This window comes from Apaloderma vittatum, unplaced genomic scaffold, assembly GCF_000703405.1.
Source record: "Apaloderma vittatum isolate BGI_N311 unplaced genomic scaffold, ASM70340v1 scaffold3685, whole genome shotgun sequence".
Taxonomy (NCBI): domain Eukaryota; kingdom Metazoa; phylum Chordata; class Aves; order Trogoniformes; family Trogonidae; genus Apaloderma; species Apaloderma vittatum.
In genome coordinates, this window is record NW_009717505.1 from 1,184 (window position 1) to 18,029 (window position 16,846).

The 16,846-nt window shown below is 45.0% G+C and overlaps 1 protein-coding gene across 1 annotated transcript in view; it reads right to left on the minus strand.

Annotated features, from left to right (window-relative positions):
• JARID2 (jumonji, AT rich interactive domain 2) overlaps positions 1–16,846 on the minus strand; it is a gene marked incomplete at both ends in the record, with an annotated part of 30,962 nt that overhangs the window by 161 nt on the left and 13,955 nt on the right. The window contains 8 exons of the mRNA XM_009869906.1: positions 4–21; positions 2,096–2,226; positions 8,392–8,574; positions 9,301–9,404; positions 11,843–11,959; positions 12,542–12,612; positions 12,738–12,856; positions 13,308–13,400. Coding sequence (XP_009868208.1) covers positions 4–21; positions 2,096–2,226; positions 8,392–8,574; positions 9,301–9,404; positions 11,843–11,959; positions 12,542–12,612; positions 12,738–12,856; positions 13,308–13,400 — 836 coding nt within the window. The remainder of the gene's footprint in view (positions 1–3; positions 22–2,095; positions 2,227–8,391; positions 8,575–9,300; positions 9,405–11,842; positions 11,960–12,541; positions 12,613–12,737; positions 12,857–13,307; positions 13,401–16,846) is intronic.

Genomic DNA, 16,846 nt, shown 5'->3' on the forward strand with positions numbered 1-16,846 from the left:
CGCTGCCTCAGCTCCGTGTCCCTGCGAACGTTTGACACAATCAGACGTTAGCATCGCCTCGGACCACCGCCAAGCCAGCTATAAAATCATCACCCTTTTACCACCACCGTCACCGCAACCTTAGCTCCACACAGCAAAGCCCTGAGTGTTGTTGGAGGTTGGTGCCGTTCCCTAACGCGTGGTGAGACCCAGCCAGCGCCACAGAAGCGCTGCCTAATGGCAAAAGCTCTCTCCGGCTCTGAACAGCGACCACCGTATCAAGCCAGTGGTTCTCAAACTGCTCCACAGAGAAGTGGGGAGTGCCGAGTACTTCCTGGAGGTCGATGGTTGCTCGGGGCCCCATGGAGAGTCGGGAGCTGTGGCTAACATGATTTGTCATTCCTGAAGTTGCCAAAAGCCACCTTGAGGAGGAGGAGGAGGAGGAGCCGCTGCTGCCAGGAGTAACACAGCCACCTTCATCAGGAGGCAGAGATGAACCAAGGACCTGCTGCCATGAGGTGCTTCAGGCAGGAAAAGGGGAGCAGGGCAAGTGATTGTGCCAAAAGACGAAGAAGATCTCGCTGTACGCCCAGGGGAAGAAGAAGGAGATGTCAATTAGGAAGCCAGAATAAGCCCTCCGGCTGCCCCGGGCCCTTCACCCACGGAGTTCGCGAGGTGGAACCTCTTCCTCCGCTGAACTGCCCAGCGTTAGGAGAGAGCAGGTCGGGTCGGAGCGGAGCACAAGACAGCAAGTGCGGAGCGGGCCGAGCAGATGGAAGGGAATATAAAAGCTCACCAGCAGACAGCAGCTTGCAGAAGGGTGGAGAGCCAAGCTAAACAAATGGCACGGGCAAACTGAGCAACCAAGGCAGACCAGGAGAGGAGGCGGCAAAAGGCACAGAACAAACAAGCAAAACAGAACAAAGAAGGGGGGGAAATGGTACAGTGTTCCACTTTGGTTGTTTTTTTTCAGGTTTTGTTGTTTGAGATTTTGTTTTACATAAGCAGCCACAGGAAGGACCGATATCCTCCAGAGAATTCCAACCTAAGCGTAAGAACAAGTTTGAGAACCACTCTGATAGAGGTCGATGTGATGGTCTAACAGCAAGCACCAACATCTCTGTTTCACCTTTCATACTTGCAGACTTTTCCTCTTCAAGGTAAAAAAAAAAAAAGTAAAAAAAAAAAAAAGCACTTGGAAGTGATTGTTCCCACAGGGGAACCAGCTGCAGGTAAAGCAGTCAGCACACCTCTTTATATTTCTTTCTGAACACTAAACCAACACATGGGCTGTTTTCCCCTTCAACATGTCACTGGAAATTCTCCAAATGAACATGCTAGTTAGTTTAAATACAGTTTGTAGATTCCATTCATCAAAACTTTCTTGACATCTCGAGTACCAGTTGTCACAAACTTGAAAGATAGGTAGCAACTACATGGTAGGGAACAAAAGAGAAGATCATTATACAGGAAGCCAGGCAACATTATATTTTCTTTTTTTACCTATCTCAAGAGAAACCCTAAACATGTTTCCTTAATACTGGAGAGAAGTGACAAGTTTGTTTTCTTTAAAACATTCCGAGCTCTAATGCAAGATGTGTTAGCACCCACGTGTAAGCTGGTCGCTTATTGAGCTGTTTAAATCGAGACAACTTTCTGTACACAAAATACCTCCTGCAGTTGCAGCGGAACAACTCTGATGCTGAGGACAAGGGTTCCTGGTGCTAAAACCCAGGACAGGTGTGGACTGTCAGCTACTGATGCCAAGAGGCTGAAAACCCCAAGGAAGTCATCTAACCGTTTGGCAACAAGTAGCCCAGCCGACATACCAGGAAACCTTGACTCTCGGGACCAAAAATCAACAGAATAAAACCTCCAGGCAAACTGTAGTTTTAGTTTTTTGATGGTGCCCAGAGTAGGGAGTTCTCAGAGCGGGACATCCTAACCATGGGCACCCTCGCGCTGGACACGGTGAAGGAAAGTGCTCCCATGCGTGGCAGGGCTTTCGCTCGGTTAAGGAGGCGGAAAGACACACGTCCAAAAGGGTTACTTACGTCATCCACCTCGAGTCTGTCAATGAAAACAAAATAGGTACAACAGGCCCCCAATTCGTTACCTGAGCTCTCCAAGAAGTGATGATATCGTACTCAGAGTCGGTCCATTTTCCTTTTTTGCTTCTGCTGTTGCAATCTGATAAAGCAACTTTTCCATTGAAAATGGTTTGGCGATACGTCGTCTCTTCATTTCCTGGGACAGAAATTGCCACGTTAGTTCTGCAGCTGATTTTAAAAATAAAGTTATCTGGAATGAATTCAATGTACCAAAAGGCACCCTTTTAAAACAACAAAAAGTAAGAACTTTCTGTAGTCCAAATTAAGCAAGGTATCTATGTTCCTCACCTCACACTGAAATAAACACATAATAAACCAGTCCTGTCAGTGGAAAACCAGGTGCGTTGCTGAATTGGGTCTTCCCATGGAAAAGACTAGGGAAGATGATTTTCTTCACGTGCTTTAGGTGAACCGATGCCGCAGAACAAAACTCCAAAACTTAAACCAAATGCATCCTACCAGAGAGGTGCAGAGAACTGCTTTCTCACACAATACCCCAGTGCCCGCTGTATCTAACTCTCATTTTCTTTCAAAGTCACTAGTAGAGAGCAAAAGAAGTATCTGCAGATGCACAGTGGTGTTAATGCCAAGAAATAAACTTGTGGGCTGTTTTCTCCTAACACGCTTTACTGGGAAAGCTAATGCAAAGAAAAGCCTGTGTATACAAAGACTGAAACCAAATTCCAGTGTCATCACGTTTCAGGTACATCCTTTTTGAAAAAAAAGAAAAAAAAAAGGAAAATCAAAGTTGAGCAGTGGGGGGAAAAAAAAGCAAAAGCAATAGGAGAGCTGTGAAGAAAATGAGAAAAATGGAGATGAGGAGGATGCCCAGGCATAGGTTAGCACGCGCTTCACCCAAGTACACCTTAAAATTCCCTCCCTATGGATTCTTTTCCCATGGAGGCCAAGAGGAGAAAGCCAGTCGCCGAAGCTCACCGGACGCGATTTGTGCTCTCGGCCACCCAGTGAGGTCCAGTCTTGTGACCTGCTTCAATACCAGGACTGTGACATTTTTCCACCTTTTACAGCACCAAAGGCAGAGCAGGTGCAAAAGAACTCAAGGCAACAACCGGCCAGAGGGGCAGATGTCAGGGAAAAGAACCAACGGGCAAAAGAGGTTTCAGTTCCCCTCTGTGGAAGCTTTTAAAGTTGCATCCTTTGGTCCTGTCAATACAAACCGAGGGATCTGGGTAACTTCAACCCTTGTGGCAATTCTCTATGTGGCAAATTCCTCAATTTACTGTGCAGTTGGGAAAAGCCTCATGTTTTTCCAGTGTCTGAAGAGGTACGTTTTGGTTTGTATCACGTCTGAGAAGGTTCAGCTGATGCTAATACTGGAGCATAGTGTGAAGGTGTCATTTCAGTTACAGGTTAAGCCTATCAGATACCTCCTCTTCACAAACAAAAATGAAGATTAAAGATAAAACTTCATGGTTGTTTTGCCATTGTGTAACTCTTGTTACATGCTCCTGCTGTTTCTTTTATCAGAGCAAACTTATCATAAAATTCATTAGTTTTAATAGCACAGATCACATGCATTAAAGTGATAACAAAGTTCTATCATGAAATGGATTAATAACTTTTGCTGGCCAAAAAGTACTCAAGAGAGGGTCTCCAGTAAGGAAAATATTTTTCTGAAGGTTCTGCTAGAGCCTGTCTGGGGCCGGAACAGCTGCACTTTTAGGAGAGGAAGGAGAAATTTTGTTCCATGTTAAATTTGCTGAGCAGGTTGTCCAAGCCTGGGTACGAACGGCCACTCCAAGCCAGACCACAAAAGCCCACACATGCAACACCCCTGGCCAGGATAAAAAGCCACAGTGCTGAAGAAAAAAACCAATCAAACAAAAAAAACCCAAAAGAAAAAAGCCCCAAGGTAGGCTCCAGCTCAACTCACTGGAACTGGGCATTTAGGTGTATTTCTGCACCCACGTGCAGTTCTCTGTTCCATACAGTACCAAAAAAGTAAGGACTTTCAAAAAGACTTTTTGTTTGCTGCCTGAGCACTTCTTTTAATGGTACGTTCTTCAACATTACGAGAGACTGAGAACACTCGGATGGTAATTATCGCCGCCCTGCTGCTCGTGACCTGGCCTTACTGTCGTCTGTCTCTCGGTCATTCATTTTGCAGGCTGAGTAGTCCTCTTATATTTAACACAGAGACTTTTAATTGCTTTTTCTAGTTCCTTCACATTCCTTCTGCAGTGAGGGATTCAGGAGTGCTCAAGTGTGGAAGCCGCAGCCACAGTGAGAGCCTACCCAGGGCCACAGCGACGCTTCTGCTTCCTTCTCTATTCCCTCCTTACAATTCCTAACGTTCAAGGTGGGTTTTTTAAGCTCTCCAGAGCACTCCGCTGGCAGCTCCACAGGAATCCAAAGATCTCTTTTCTCAGTAGCAAGAGCTCATGCAGAGCCAGTCACCATGTCTGTTAAAGGAGGATTATTTTTTACTCCCGAGTCATTTAAAATTTACCAAGCCCTAGTCTCCCTCGGATCACTCAGTATCATGAAATCTTTCTGTAACACCTCCAAGCTTTCATTTTTGCTGCCGTTAGCACTAATATCTTCAGCACAAAGGATTGGATTTGCTATTCACTTCCCATTCTAGGTTATTTACAGATACATTGAACTGTACTGGTCTAAGTACGAACTCCTGGAGAGCGCAGAAAGACAACTCCCTCCACGATAAAAACTGACCACACGTTCCCATCCTCTGCTTCTCTTTAAACTTGTTTGGTTTTCAGTGCGTGAACTTCCCCTCTCAAGCCAGGGCAGGTTAATTTTTTTTTAAGCCTTTTCTGAGCAACCTCGACAAAAGTCTTCCAGAAAGGCTCTTGTCAACCAGATCTCTTTTCCCCGTACATCCTTCCAAAAGTTGCAAGGCCTGGGGGCCACAACCTCGCTGCAAAAGCCACGTTGATTGCCCTGGTGTCATTCTTTTCTACATCTTTTTTTTTTCTTTTGGCCTTTGGGAACTTGTTCTTCAAAATCTCTTTCTGGTCTGCCTTTGTGTGGATTTACATGCATCTTGCTAGAGTGGTTGTTTTATTTGCATTTTCATCTTCGGACACAAGGGGTTTTTCTGGTCTCATTTCAAACAGACTCCTTTCTCCCAGTGTTTAGCCATGCCACGTTTTCGGGGGGGTTGCCTTTTTGAATATTTTTTTTTCCCTAGGCAATGTGCATGTGTTTTGAGTCTCTAATACAGCATCTTTAAACAATTTCTATGCCGCATGCAAACACTTAACCCTTCTTTCTGCATTCTCAATTTAACAAGCTTCCTTGGTTTTATGCGAGGCTGCCTTTTGAAATGAAACACCGCAGCAGTGGACTTTTTTGCTTTTTACTGCTCTTTCAAGGTTCTTAATCTCTGCTCACCATCACAGCGCGGCTCTTTCATCATGATATTCGGAACTGGGCTCCACCAGCGCCAAGAGGAGTTTCTTCTCATGCAGATATTCAGACTGGCTGCTCACTGAGGTCGTTTCGGTTCTGCCACCAGTGGCCACAGCACAACCACTGTCCTAGTGAGGGGGAGAACGCCGGCATTTCTGATCATCATCGTCACATCTCCTGTCCTCGTGGCTTCTCTCACCTCCTTTGGTGTGACACAGGTTGTGTCTGCTCGGCACCCCCGGCAGCGAAGCGGGAGGAGCGGCCGTGCGGAGCGACACGGCCGACACTGAGGACACAAACGCGCAAGACGTGAGTAAAGCCGACGGCTTCACTTCGGAGCTGCCCAGCCTGGTCCTGTGGCCATGCAGCCGCCCGGGTTTGGAGGGCATCGGGCACTTCTGGTTGTGCCTCTGCCCAGCTGCCTTCACCTCAAAGCTGCTCAGGCTGAGAGAGCAACAGGAACCGCAGAGCGGTAATGGTGGCATTTTAAAGGCACATTCCTTACCCAAACTAAAACTTGAGGGGTGGGAGGGAGATGTATTTAAAGCCCCTGTCAACATCTTGGTTGGACAGTCGAGATTCTGTCACTGGTGACAGTTAAACCCAGTTTATGTAACCATTTATGTAACCTCTTCTGTGTGCAGCAGCGCTGCTCCAACTGGATGACCAACTCCATCCTTACTATATACTTCCTCCTCTCGTATTACGGCACCGACTTTCCACCACGGTTCTGGTAGGCCCTGTACCACCAAAGCCCTCCTTTAAAACCAGTCACTCCTCCTCCTTTCCACACCTGGAGGGCAGAGTGCCTTCATTTAGTCCAATATTCTATTCTCCTCTTTGCTAAACAAGTTTTACTGACTTTGCCCAGTGCCTCACTGTGACCCCTTTGCCATTCCAAACACAAACTCTTCCACCGCACCTGTAAACCTTCTCCTCATCCTCAGTTTAAAAAATTTCGAGGGCTCTTAAGGAGTAGTTGAAAAGCCAGCAACCTGATCCCACGTATGGTTTAGGTGAAACCTGTCTGTCCCTTTACACAGGCTTTGTACAAACTCTTTTATTCCAACTCCTTATAAACTGAAACCAACGCAATTTCAAATGTAGAATTTCATTTTTTCCATATATTAAAGGAGACTGAGCAGTCATTCGATACAGAAATGAAACAACATCGTTTAGTAATATAAAGAGTCACTATAAAAAAAAATAAATCAGGTCACAGTATATCACAGAATGGAAGCAAAGTTAAGGTATCAAACAGCTGAAAACTGTCAATATTGCTGTCGAGAGCGGACAGACAGAAGTACAGTTTGTCAGACTTCCTTAACAGTCCGAAAGGGGAATCTTGCTCGTTACACAGAACGTCTCACAACCTCTGAAAAGCACAATCCCAGCCAGCCTTGGAAAATGGCAAAGTGCCTTGTCAAAGTGAAGGAATCAAGGAAGGATTTCCAAAATTTAAGAGAGTTAAGAACATGGGATAGTTTGAGGAAAGAAGAAAAGAGGGGAGGGGAAAAAAAAAAAAAAGGAAGAGAAAAAATAAAGGAAAGAACAGTGCGGCAGGTGTTTACAGAGTTATTTCGACATAAGCACATATCTGTGGTTCTTGTAAAGTTTGTGAGAGCTGTGACTTCACTTTCCAAGGCAGGTTATCACAGATTAGGATCTGCTGCATTTTCAGTCAGCTTTTATTTACCACGTGCAAAAGTTCTTAAAAATTAATCAAAAGAAACTGTTCTTCAGGTTTTGAGGCACCAAGAAGAGCTTTTTAATTGCTGCATAGTGATTTCTGTCTTGTACAAGAGTGGCATTTTCACAATATCAAACAAGTGTTCAATAGAGCAATAAATACAGCACATGGAGTTAATATAACGGCGTACCTTCCGACAGAAGAGGTTAGCTCAGAATTCCCATTCCATACCTACCCACATACACAATTCCCACCGTCCCCCAAAATAAATCTGTAATAAAATAACCTTTTATTTCAAACTAAGTTAATATACAGTTAGTATAACCAGGCTGGAAGAAGTTCATTAACCCTAAAGAACCAAAACGTAACTGTGGATATATTACATTTAATTACTTACTAATCGCTTGGTCTGAAGCTGTAAATGATAATTTACTAGTGGCTTAGCTATAAAACACTACCAAAATAGCATCTGTTACCCACAGTGTGTTTGAGAAGGTTGGGAACACAATTAGTGACACGTATTCTTTGTCCAAGAACACAGAAATGTGGCTGAAACCATGATGGCTGGACAATTCACCTGTTCATTTCCACCTCAGTTAGTTGTGTGAAAAGAGAACGGGCAGTTGTTTTTATTTACATTTTCGTATGACACGAGCTGGTCAGCAAACCTAAGGATTTTCAAGTTGATTAAAATTGAAATTGCCCTGATCAACAGCTTTTCCTGAATGAGGGGGCAGAGAAAGACGAGCACTACAGCTGGGAGTATTAACTGACTCTGCCTATTGTAGGAGCTAACGAGCACAGTTATCCAGATACTTGCACCTGAGATTCTAATGGTTCTAAAAAACACCACCTAAAAAAAAAATCAGTAAGCATAATACAATATATTATCATTAGCTCTGACGGGATTTTTGAAGCGCTTCCTCGCCAACTGGTCTGCAGGCATAACAATCTTCCACATTTTTCAAGTATACAGCAGTTTTGAGCTGTTGATTATTAACTCAGTTGCTTTTCTGAAAACACTGGATCGCCTTTGCAGAACATTCTCCTCTTTTTTAAAAAATTAGTTTTATTTTATTTATTTCTCATTTAAGAGTCCACAAAAATAGACGTAGTTGTTACTAGTCTCACAACGCTATCAATCCTGGAATGTCTGCTTTGCTGTCGTTTTAGATGGCAGGGCCACGAATCCATTTTAACTCCTTTTTCTCAACTTACCTTGGCTGTTTTAAACCCCATACTTGTCCACTGGGTGGTAGCAAAGTGCACCGTTTCCGAAACACTATAGCCACAACACACTTTAGACACAAAGGATCCAGGAAAACAGACAACAAACTGCCCGCTCTGCTGTACAGTACGGTGCACCCTGATCCCCTCCTTGCACAAGATTTCTGGGGAGATCTGGAAAGACAGAGAAGCAAAACAATCAAAAGAACAATAAAAAGAAAAAATCAGAACTTTCTGTTAGATCCCCTTCTGCGCCGGGCACCGCTTCTGCTCATTCTTCTCTTCCCACCTGCACATGCTGAAGCCTCCGGTTTGGAGTGACAATTACAGAAGTTTAAACTCTCCCTTGCCAAGCAATCTCAAGCACAAAACCTCGAAATAATATCATCTCCTACTACAGAAAGTAACACAGGCCATTCGCTTTTCTGTCCAGATCTCTCCAGGCTTGGCGCTGAATCCACTTTCCTGCGGCGCTTCTGCTAGGGATGTTAACACTGAGGTTGTTTTTTTTTTGTTGTGGGCTTCCAAATTTAGAATTAAATGCACTAAATGGAAACTGTTATTCACAAACCAAACAACGGAACCAAAAATACTTTGAAATCCTAAGCTTTCTCGTATTATCCATGATGAAATGTCAATCACGGAAGACGAAACGATTACAAAACACATCACAGACGGTATTAAAAATGGACATTTGTTCCGCTGTGGCGCTTATTTTTATTTCAGCATTTTACCAGCCTCATTCGAAAAAATGCCACGTGGGCAAATGCTGCAAGCAGGAAGGCACTAGATTTTAGGAACAGCCTCTGTGTCACTGTAGTGCAAGATAAAAGCCCCAAACCAGCCTCCTGGTTCTCCCGGGGTTGTCGCGTGGGAACATCTCTCCCAGCGTTAACTTACCATGACGTTACTTTCAAGCATTTCCAGCCCTGGAGTGCCATTGGCTTGCAGCAGGGTATGTACCACATCATCAAGTTTGTTCTCCTCCGCAGCAGGAAACTGGTGTTTTGTCAGAGGGCAAAAAAAAAGAAAAGAAAGATTTACTGGGGAGTAAATAATGGGCCGCGGCTACACAGTAACAGGCAATTCAGCCCAGGGCATTGATTAAACGAAAGGAATTAAACACCAGCTTTCCCCCCCAGTTCTTTTTAGGTAAAACGCTGAGGATTCATGGAAAGCTGTTTGTTTAGACTCAGTCTGACAGTGTTCACCAGATGCCAAAGACTCAAAATCCCCCACCCAGAAAGGTGACAATTCAGTGCTCTGTAGAATCAGAGGGGAGAAATCAGCAACGGAACGATGTTCGCTCTAACAGCACCAAAACGGCAGAAGTTTGCATCTTGTGAGCGTCGATGCACCTTCTGTTATCTTTATCATAAATGGTTCTAGTTATTACCTGTGCATCAACAAAAGGATCTTTTTATTTAATAACCTTTTCTGTTTGCTACAATCAAAAAGCCACAGATCACCTTTACTCTCAGTACACAAAGTAGACCCACAGAATCACAGAATGGTTTGGGCTGGAAGGGACCTTGAAAGGCCATCTGGTCCCACTCCCCTGCAGTGAGCAGGGACACCTTTAACTGATCAGGCTGCTCAGTCCTTCTTGCCACGCTTACCAAACCAACCCCACGTCCCTCCTCTCCCTTGCCACAAAAGAAACACCTGACAAAGAGCAGGCAAAGCAGCAAGAGAGTGCACAGGACTGCCTGACTACTGCCGGGATCGAGGGGAAGGGAGATAATTTGCAACTGTGGCATATGCTGCAATCTCACCCATTTGCAATTTCAGATCGACCTATAAAATTGCCTGTACAGGCTTCTGGGTGTCTCAGGCAGAATAAGATTTTCTACTCTCTTTTGATGGGCACCGAGGATCCCTCCAGAATCAAAAAGTTAGGTCACCGACCTCTGCCCTGCACAGAAATTGATTTCTCCAATTTATCCTTCAGGAGGTAAAACCTCAGAGATTAGGGAGCGACCTGAGAAATCTGCAGGTAAATGATTTTAGTACCACAGGGATCTGTCCTTGGAAGCGAAGCTCTCTGCACGCTGGGTGGATTTCACAAGAAGGAGGAGAGCTTTGCCCGGCGGCCTGCTTTGCTATCACTGAAGCAGCTGCTGAAAGCAATACTGTCAGAGCTACTCCAGATATTACGCCAGGCTTAAAGGTATTAAATTCATCTTTTCCTCAATAAAGTTGGGTACTTTATTGCAATATTAAAAGCCGTAATGAGTTAATAATGAAAACTAGCCCAACACATCAGCCTGGCAGCCTCGCTGAAGAACAGCTTTTACAGACAAAGGAGTTTCGCTTCTTCCTTATTATGAATTATTCCTCCTTATTATCCAGGTTTCATCAAAGTAACCACCACAAATACACCTGAAGCTCTGTACTTACACGTATAAGTAAGGCCATAAAGAAAAGGTAAACGGCTTCTTCGGGTTTATTCTTCTTGACTTGGAAAAACACAGGAGTGGCCTTTCCTAAAACTCTGGCTGGCTGCGTTCAAGCCTGCTCAATCCCCAGAGGCACATGTTTTGACACATACAGTGGCCTCAGAACTTCATTAGGGGACCCCTGACCTCCTTCTGCTTAGAACTTACGGTCACTTAAGACTAGATGAATGTCACAGCGAAAACAGACTCGCCACCCAAGGTTGAGGACCACGTAGCTTGCTCAGCAATTTGCCCCAACAGTAAATTATTTGAAAAGATCATGGATTCCTGATTTATGGAATAAGGAGAAGAGCCATGAAACGCCCATGACAAAGTGACAAACTCTCAGGTCTGCAGCGTAACACAGTCTTTACCCCTTTATATGATCACATACGGAACATTTCTCCAACTTAAAATATTTAGAGAGAATAGCTGTTGCTTTAACTGTTCCCTCAAGATTTCACATCTCTTTTTCTGCAGACACTGCCACTGCCACCACGGGGACTTCTGGGTGCCAAGGGGACCCTGCAGGCTGTCACACCGAACAAAGAGCCGAAGGCTCCTGTAGTTCAGAGTTCCAGAGGGGAACTGCTGGAGCTGCTGAAAGGGAACCAGCTTCTCACCATCACAAGGGGGCACTATTTAAATAACTTTTCCTCTCCATTTATTGGATTTTCTCTGATGGAGAAATGCAGCCTACCTTGACTAGCTGTCATTTGGCTTCCGTACCATGAAAACCTTCCACAGACTAAACCGCTTCAAGCAGAAACAGTTTACTGCTAAATATTTTGGAATGAAGCGTGGAAGAGAAACTTTTCTTCCAGGAGAGGGTGTTTCATCACTTAAGTTTATACTACATTTTCCCATTAGGACTCTTAACTGCACACGCTGGACCTTCTCGGTGAGATTCATTCACGCAAAAGGGACTTCCCGAGCTGCTGCTCACACCAGCCTGCACAGAGTCACCGCGGTGAACGGGAAGAAAACGAACCGCAGGAAGACCTACCAAATGCAATCAGCACCAGTGTGTAAGTAGTCAATGTATGGAAGGTGATTTTGGTCTCGAGACCAGCATGAGGTAGAAAAGACCATGCCAATATTTAGCCAAGGAATTGTCACTCCTGAAAGAAAGAGATTGAAGATGAGTTTTGAGTAACTGCGCTTGCTAATTAAAAGAGAGTTTGAGAGAGCATTTCAGTTTCAAAACTTGCTCTACCTACGAGCTGACCCTTAAGTCTTCCCACCAGAGCAAATAATTCATGGAGAATAACAAATTTGACAAAACAAAGTACCTACCAGCCAATTACGGCACCCTTGAATGTATCTGTTTTCTAATAACTGCCAAAAAAATTTATTCTCTGGGAGAATTTACAAATATCCGTAATTCGACCTCGGTGACATTGATCAGAGGAGGTCGCTTCACGTTGTCAAGTGCGCATGTACTTGTAATAGGTATCCTGTTTCCCAGCTGGTTTGTTCAGGCTCAACATCGACACAGGAGACCGCATTATGCTTCCAAGTTACATTTCTATGGATAAATTGCAACGGCACGGATGCAGCTGGAGCGCTCGTGACAAAACAACTGCGTGTCCACCTGCTTGGTCGGCGACCAAGAGGGGCCAGGAAGAGGGAGAAGACTTTGGTGACCACACTACCACATTTAGGGGATGCTGACGCCCGCTAGAAGACAGAGACTTGCTTACCAGGCACAGCACCAAGATGTCGCAGGATGGATCCTGTATTATTAGGAAGGACTGTGAGGTTCCACCCATGCCTGTTGGGAGGGGTGACACAGAGGTGGACACGGGTCAGTGCACATTCCTGGTGCCGACGTCCCCACCTCCTCTCAGCCCAACGGGGCAGCTGGCCTGATGGACAAAGCCAGGGAGGGATTTTTACCTTGAAAAGGGTTCAGATTTTCCCACGGGAAAGCCACTCCCGTGGGTGTTGGTATCTACTTTTCCACAATGCACCGCCACGTGGCAATCTTTCTGTTCCACTATCCGCCAATATTCTTGCTGTGGTGAGAGAAAGTGGTAACGCATTTTTAATTCGCTGAATAAGGTTATCTCTCAGTGAAATGCAAACCCCAGAAATTTACAGAGCTATCACAACCTTAACGTAATTCAACATAAAACACTGCTCAAGGATGAGGGTAAATACTTAAAATTAACAATGAATTGGGAAGACAGAATTTAGATCCTCTTGGCGCCTTGTGCTTCAGCAGAAGACAGATTAACACATCTTCCCCTCCCTCAGTCCATCAACACCTTTATTAAAAACGTCAGAAATTTTAAAAAGAAGAATCAATGCCACGTCTAATCAATACCATCTCTAGCTAACCATTCATTTTTTCCAAACTAGACAGCCTTAAACTGCTTATGGTAATACTTGAACATCAACTGGACTGAATCCCCACACTCAATCCCTTGAAATAAAAACTTTTTCCACCTCTTGTGCTGGCCTCACCTCTACTTCAGCCACTGTAGGCTCCTTCGTGAAGCACATGTTCATAATATTTCTTGCTGTTCGGTAGAAGGTTGTTAAAGAAACAGACCTACCCTGTGGAAAAAGAAAATAAAATTAGAAGTGAAAATAAAAAAAACCCACAGAGAAACGTGCCTCCATTCCCCTTGGCTTCGCGCTCTGCCTTACGTGTTCAATCCCAGATCACAACAGAGGGCAAGAGGACTATGTCACCAGAACGTGTGGACCTAAAGCTCATTTCTTATCTGAGGGAAAATACCTCAAGAGACAGAAACTGAGTCACATCAAATCACCAAACCAGCCATCTAAAAAGGCCAACTGGCCGTTCCTGGAAGGCCACGCACACTGCTTTGTCCAGCGCCACGCTCCTGTTTGATAAATACCGAAGATGGGCAGAGCCCGACAGGCTGCAAAGGGCCCAGCAGGCAGCAACTCTCCCTGCTTCCCACAATCCAATCTGAATCGCGATTCCAGGACCACGTGGCTACAATCTTTACACAGAGAAACAGGTGAAGACTTAAGGAATTCGGTGAAGCATTCAGCATTAAACTAGTACTTAGTGTGATGGGAAGGGGTCACATGAAGTGCAGTTTACCAAGATTACTGCAATTACCTGCTTACAAAAACTAGTTCTGCTCCATTCAGTAAGAGCAGTTCAAATGCAAGGAACCAGGACCTGTTATTACAAAGCAGAGAAAAGTAAAACACCGTAGAATTGCCAACGGAGCACACCCTTTCTTGGCCCTGCTGCAGGAGACGAGGATTTTTACTCCATCTTTCTGCTTGAGCTAGACCTGTGCTTCTGGGTACCTGCCTTCCCACACACCTCAACCACCAGGTGCTCTGGGAAGCATCCTCTGAAGGCTTTGAAGGAAAGAGCAGGAGAAGCTGCTTGCTCCTTTCAGCCTGGACATACCGGTACAGGGACACCCCTCTCGCCTTCTCCACTCCAAGACAGAAGAATCACCCTGGGAAACCAAGAGCCATGACAGCTGGCAGGCACCACGCTAAGCTGCCGCGGCCACGCTGGTTTGCAGGCAGAGACCAGCATCGCTCTGCTAATGGGAGGTCAAAAATATCTTCGCCCCCTCATCAGATTTACCGCTTGTTCCTCGTACCTCCCACCGCATCCACTGGTTGCCCGTCTGAGTGACCACAAACTTAAAAACTCGGTGTAAACCAAGGTTTTATTACTCGGACTACTACCTTCCTAATTTTTCAATTATGAAACGGATCTGCCAAGCCACCTCAGTCTTTTCTTGTATTAAATTTACTTAAGAACTGTGCCCAAGAGTCAACTACAAAGAACTACACAAGCAGCTTTCCCCCCAGAGGCCAAGTCTACCACTTTGCCATGCTCGTACAGTTGTAACGTCGTCACTTTTTTAATTGAATACAACATAATTAGCTGAAACAAAAAAAAAAGTTTGTGAAATGCCTAGAGCCCGGGGCCCTCTGATTCCCATAAAGTTCAGAGTTGGATGCTCTGCAATAACAATAAGCAATTTCCTTCATCTTTTAATGCCCTCGTGAATCATTTATTGAGGCAGCCTTTTACAACCAAACCTCTCATAAAACGCGAGGCCCGCACCCGCAGCCGTCACGCTCCAGCACAGGCTTCGCCCCTCGCAAACCAACACATGCTCTGCAGCAGTTTCCTCCTTTCAGTTACTTGCCTTTTCCTCTCGCCTTACACGGAAAAATAAGAATAAGGGCTCATCTTCCAAGATTAACTGTGTCTTTCCATTTTTGAGATATGCAGCAAGCAAGAAAAAAATGAAGTGGGAGAAGTGAACAGTCTAGCCCCGCAAATCACATATATCTGTTTCTTCCTCTATCAAGGATTTGGTATTTTTTTTAGTCTTCTCTAAGTTTTAACACAAATTAAATGGCTGAGGGTTTTTTGTTGTCTGGTTTTGTTGTTTGAGTGCTTTTTTTAATCTCAGGGATCTCATAAAACTTTCTATTGCTGACCCAGAAAATAATTTAAACTGCGTTTTAGCCAGAACACAAAATGAATTGCTGAAGAGCAAAATACGCTTTTCAACACCCTCAAAAATATCTCAACAGTTCAGCAACTGTCCTGGGAGCTTCAAGCTACCAGGCAGAGTCTCCGCTGCTGCGGCAATAGGACAGAGGACGGTTTAAGGAATAAAATTTCCTATTTCCTCTCCTGATTCTTCTCCATGGCCGCGAGAGACAACCCAGAGCATCACCACCAAGGCTGGAGGAAGGCCCAGAGAAGGACACCATGTTAAAGATGTTAAAGCAACCACAAATATGAGCAGAAAATGAGAGATTTCATGATAGTCAGAGGTGGGAATGAGGGGGTCCTGTCAAGCAGAGTCCCAAATCACCAAATTCCCATCTGAAGAGAGCTCAGCGTGGGATTTCTGGGGCAGTTTGACGTGAGGGCAGGAAAAACTCATGTTGGTGACTTCTTCTGCACGTCCCTTTAACAGGTCTGTAATAAGTCCTCACTTTGTTCTGTATAGAAAAAGACGCTGTTTTCAGTCAGCTCCAGTACAGCTTTCTAAAATATTTCCAGAGCTCAAACTGGGGAGAGGAGAGTGAAAACCTTGCAGCAGTTCACTTCACGTACTTACAAACGACGACATTTTTTAGCCAGGTAGGAAAGCCACACGTTCAGGAGCAAAGCAAGCGAGTGCGGCAGCCTGCGGCACGCGCTAAGAGCACAGCCCGGGAAAGAGCAACACTGAAAACAATTGGGGAGCCCTGGCAGAAAGTCAGCAGACAGCAAAGGCGATTTACTTGAACCTTGACATGTGATACGGTGGTAACTGCTCCTGGAAGGCTGGACGGCTCTTTCGAAAACACGTTCCAGCTCGAGCACGTGCTGACTGCAGAAAATGCTGTGCGAAATCCTAAACTCCTGGCTTCTTCATGGTCTGAAGCAGAGACTTTATGGCCTCAACTGGACTACAGCCATAGGATTACGATGTTCTCCTCCGGCCTTCAACGTACTGACCTGGGCATTTATCAGGCAGATAGGGTTTGGTTCTTTTTTTCTCTTCTGTGTTTTTTATTTTTAATAAGAATTAGTGATATGCTTTGGAAAGGAATCATCACCACCCGTGGAAACTCCAACAGGGCGCATCTCAGATTTTTTCAAGAAACCTGTTAAAGAACGCTCCTCCCTCCACAGACACAGAAAACTGCTTCAGATAATGCCATGAAGCATCCTCTGTTGACATCTGCAAGCCAGCATCACCTCACCTCAGTCTCACTATGACGTCTCGTGATGAAAAATAGTCATTTTAGAAGTCCTATGGGTTACTCTGGCACATAAAGATTGTCGCGTGATTTCTTATTTCTGTGCCCCGAGGCTTGTTCCAAGTGACACCCAGCTCTCGCACACCAGTCCTTCACAGAATGACACCGGATCACAGAATTGTTGAGGCCTGAAAACACCTCTGAGATCATCACGTCCAGCTTACGACCCAACACCACTAGACCAGGGCACTCAGTGCCACATCCAGCCTCTCCTTAAACCCCCCCCA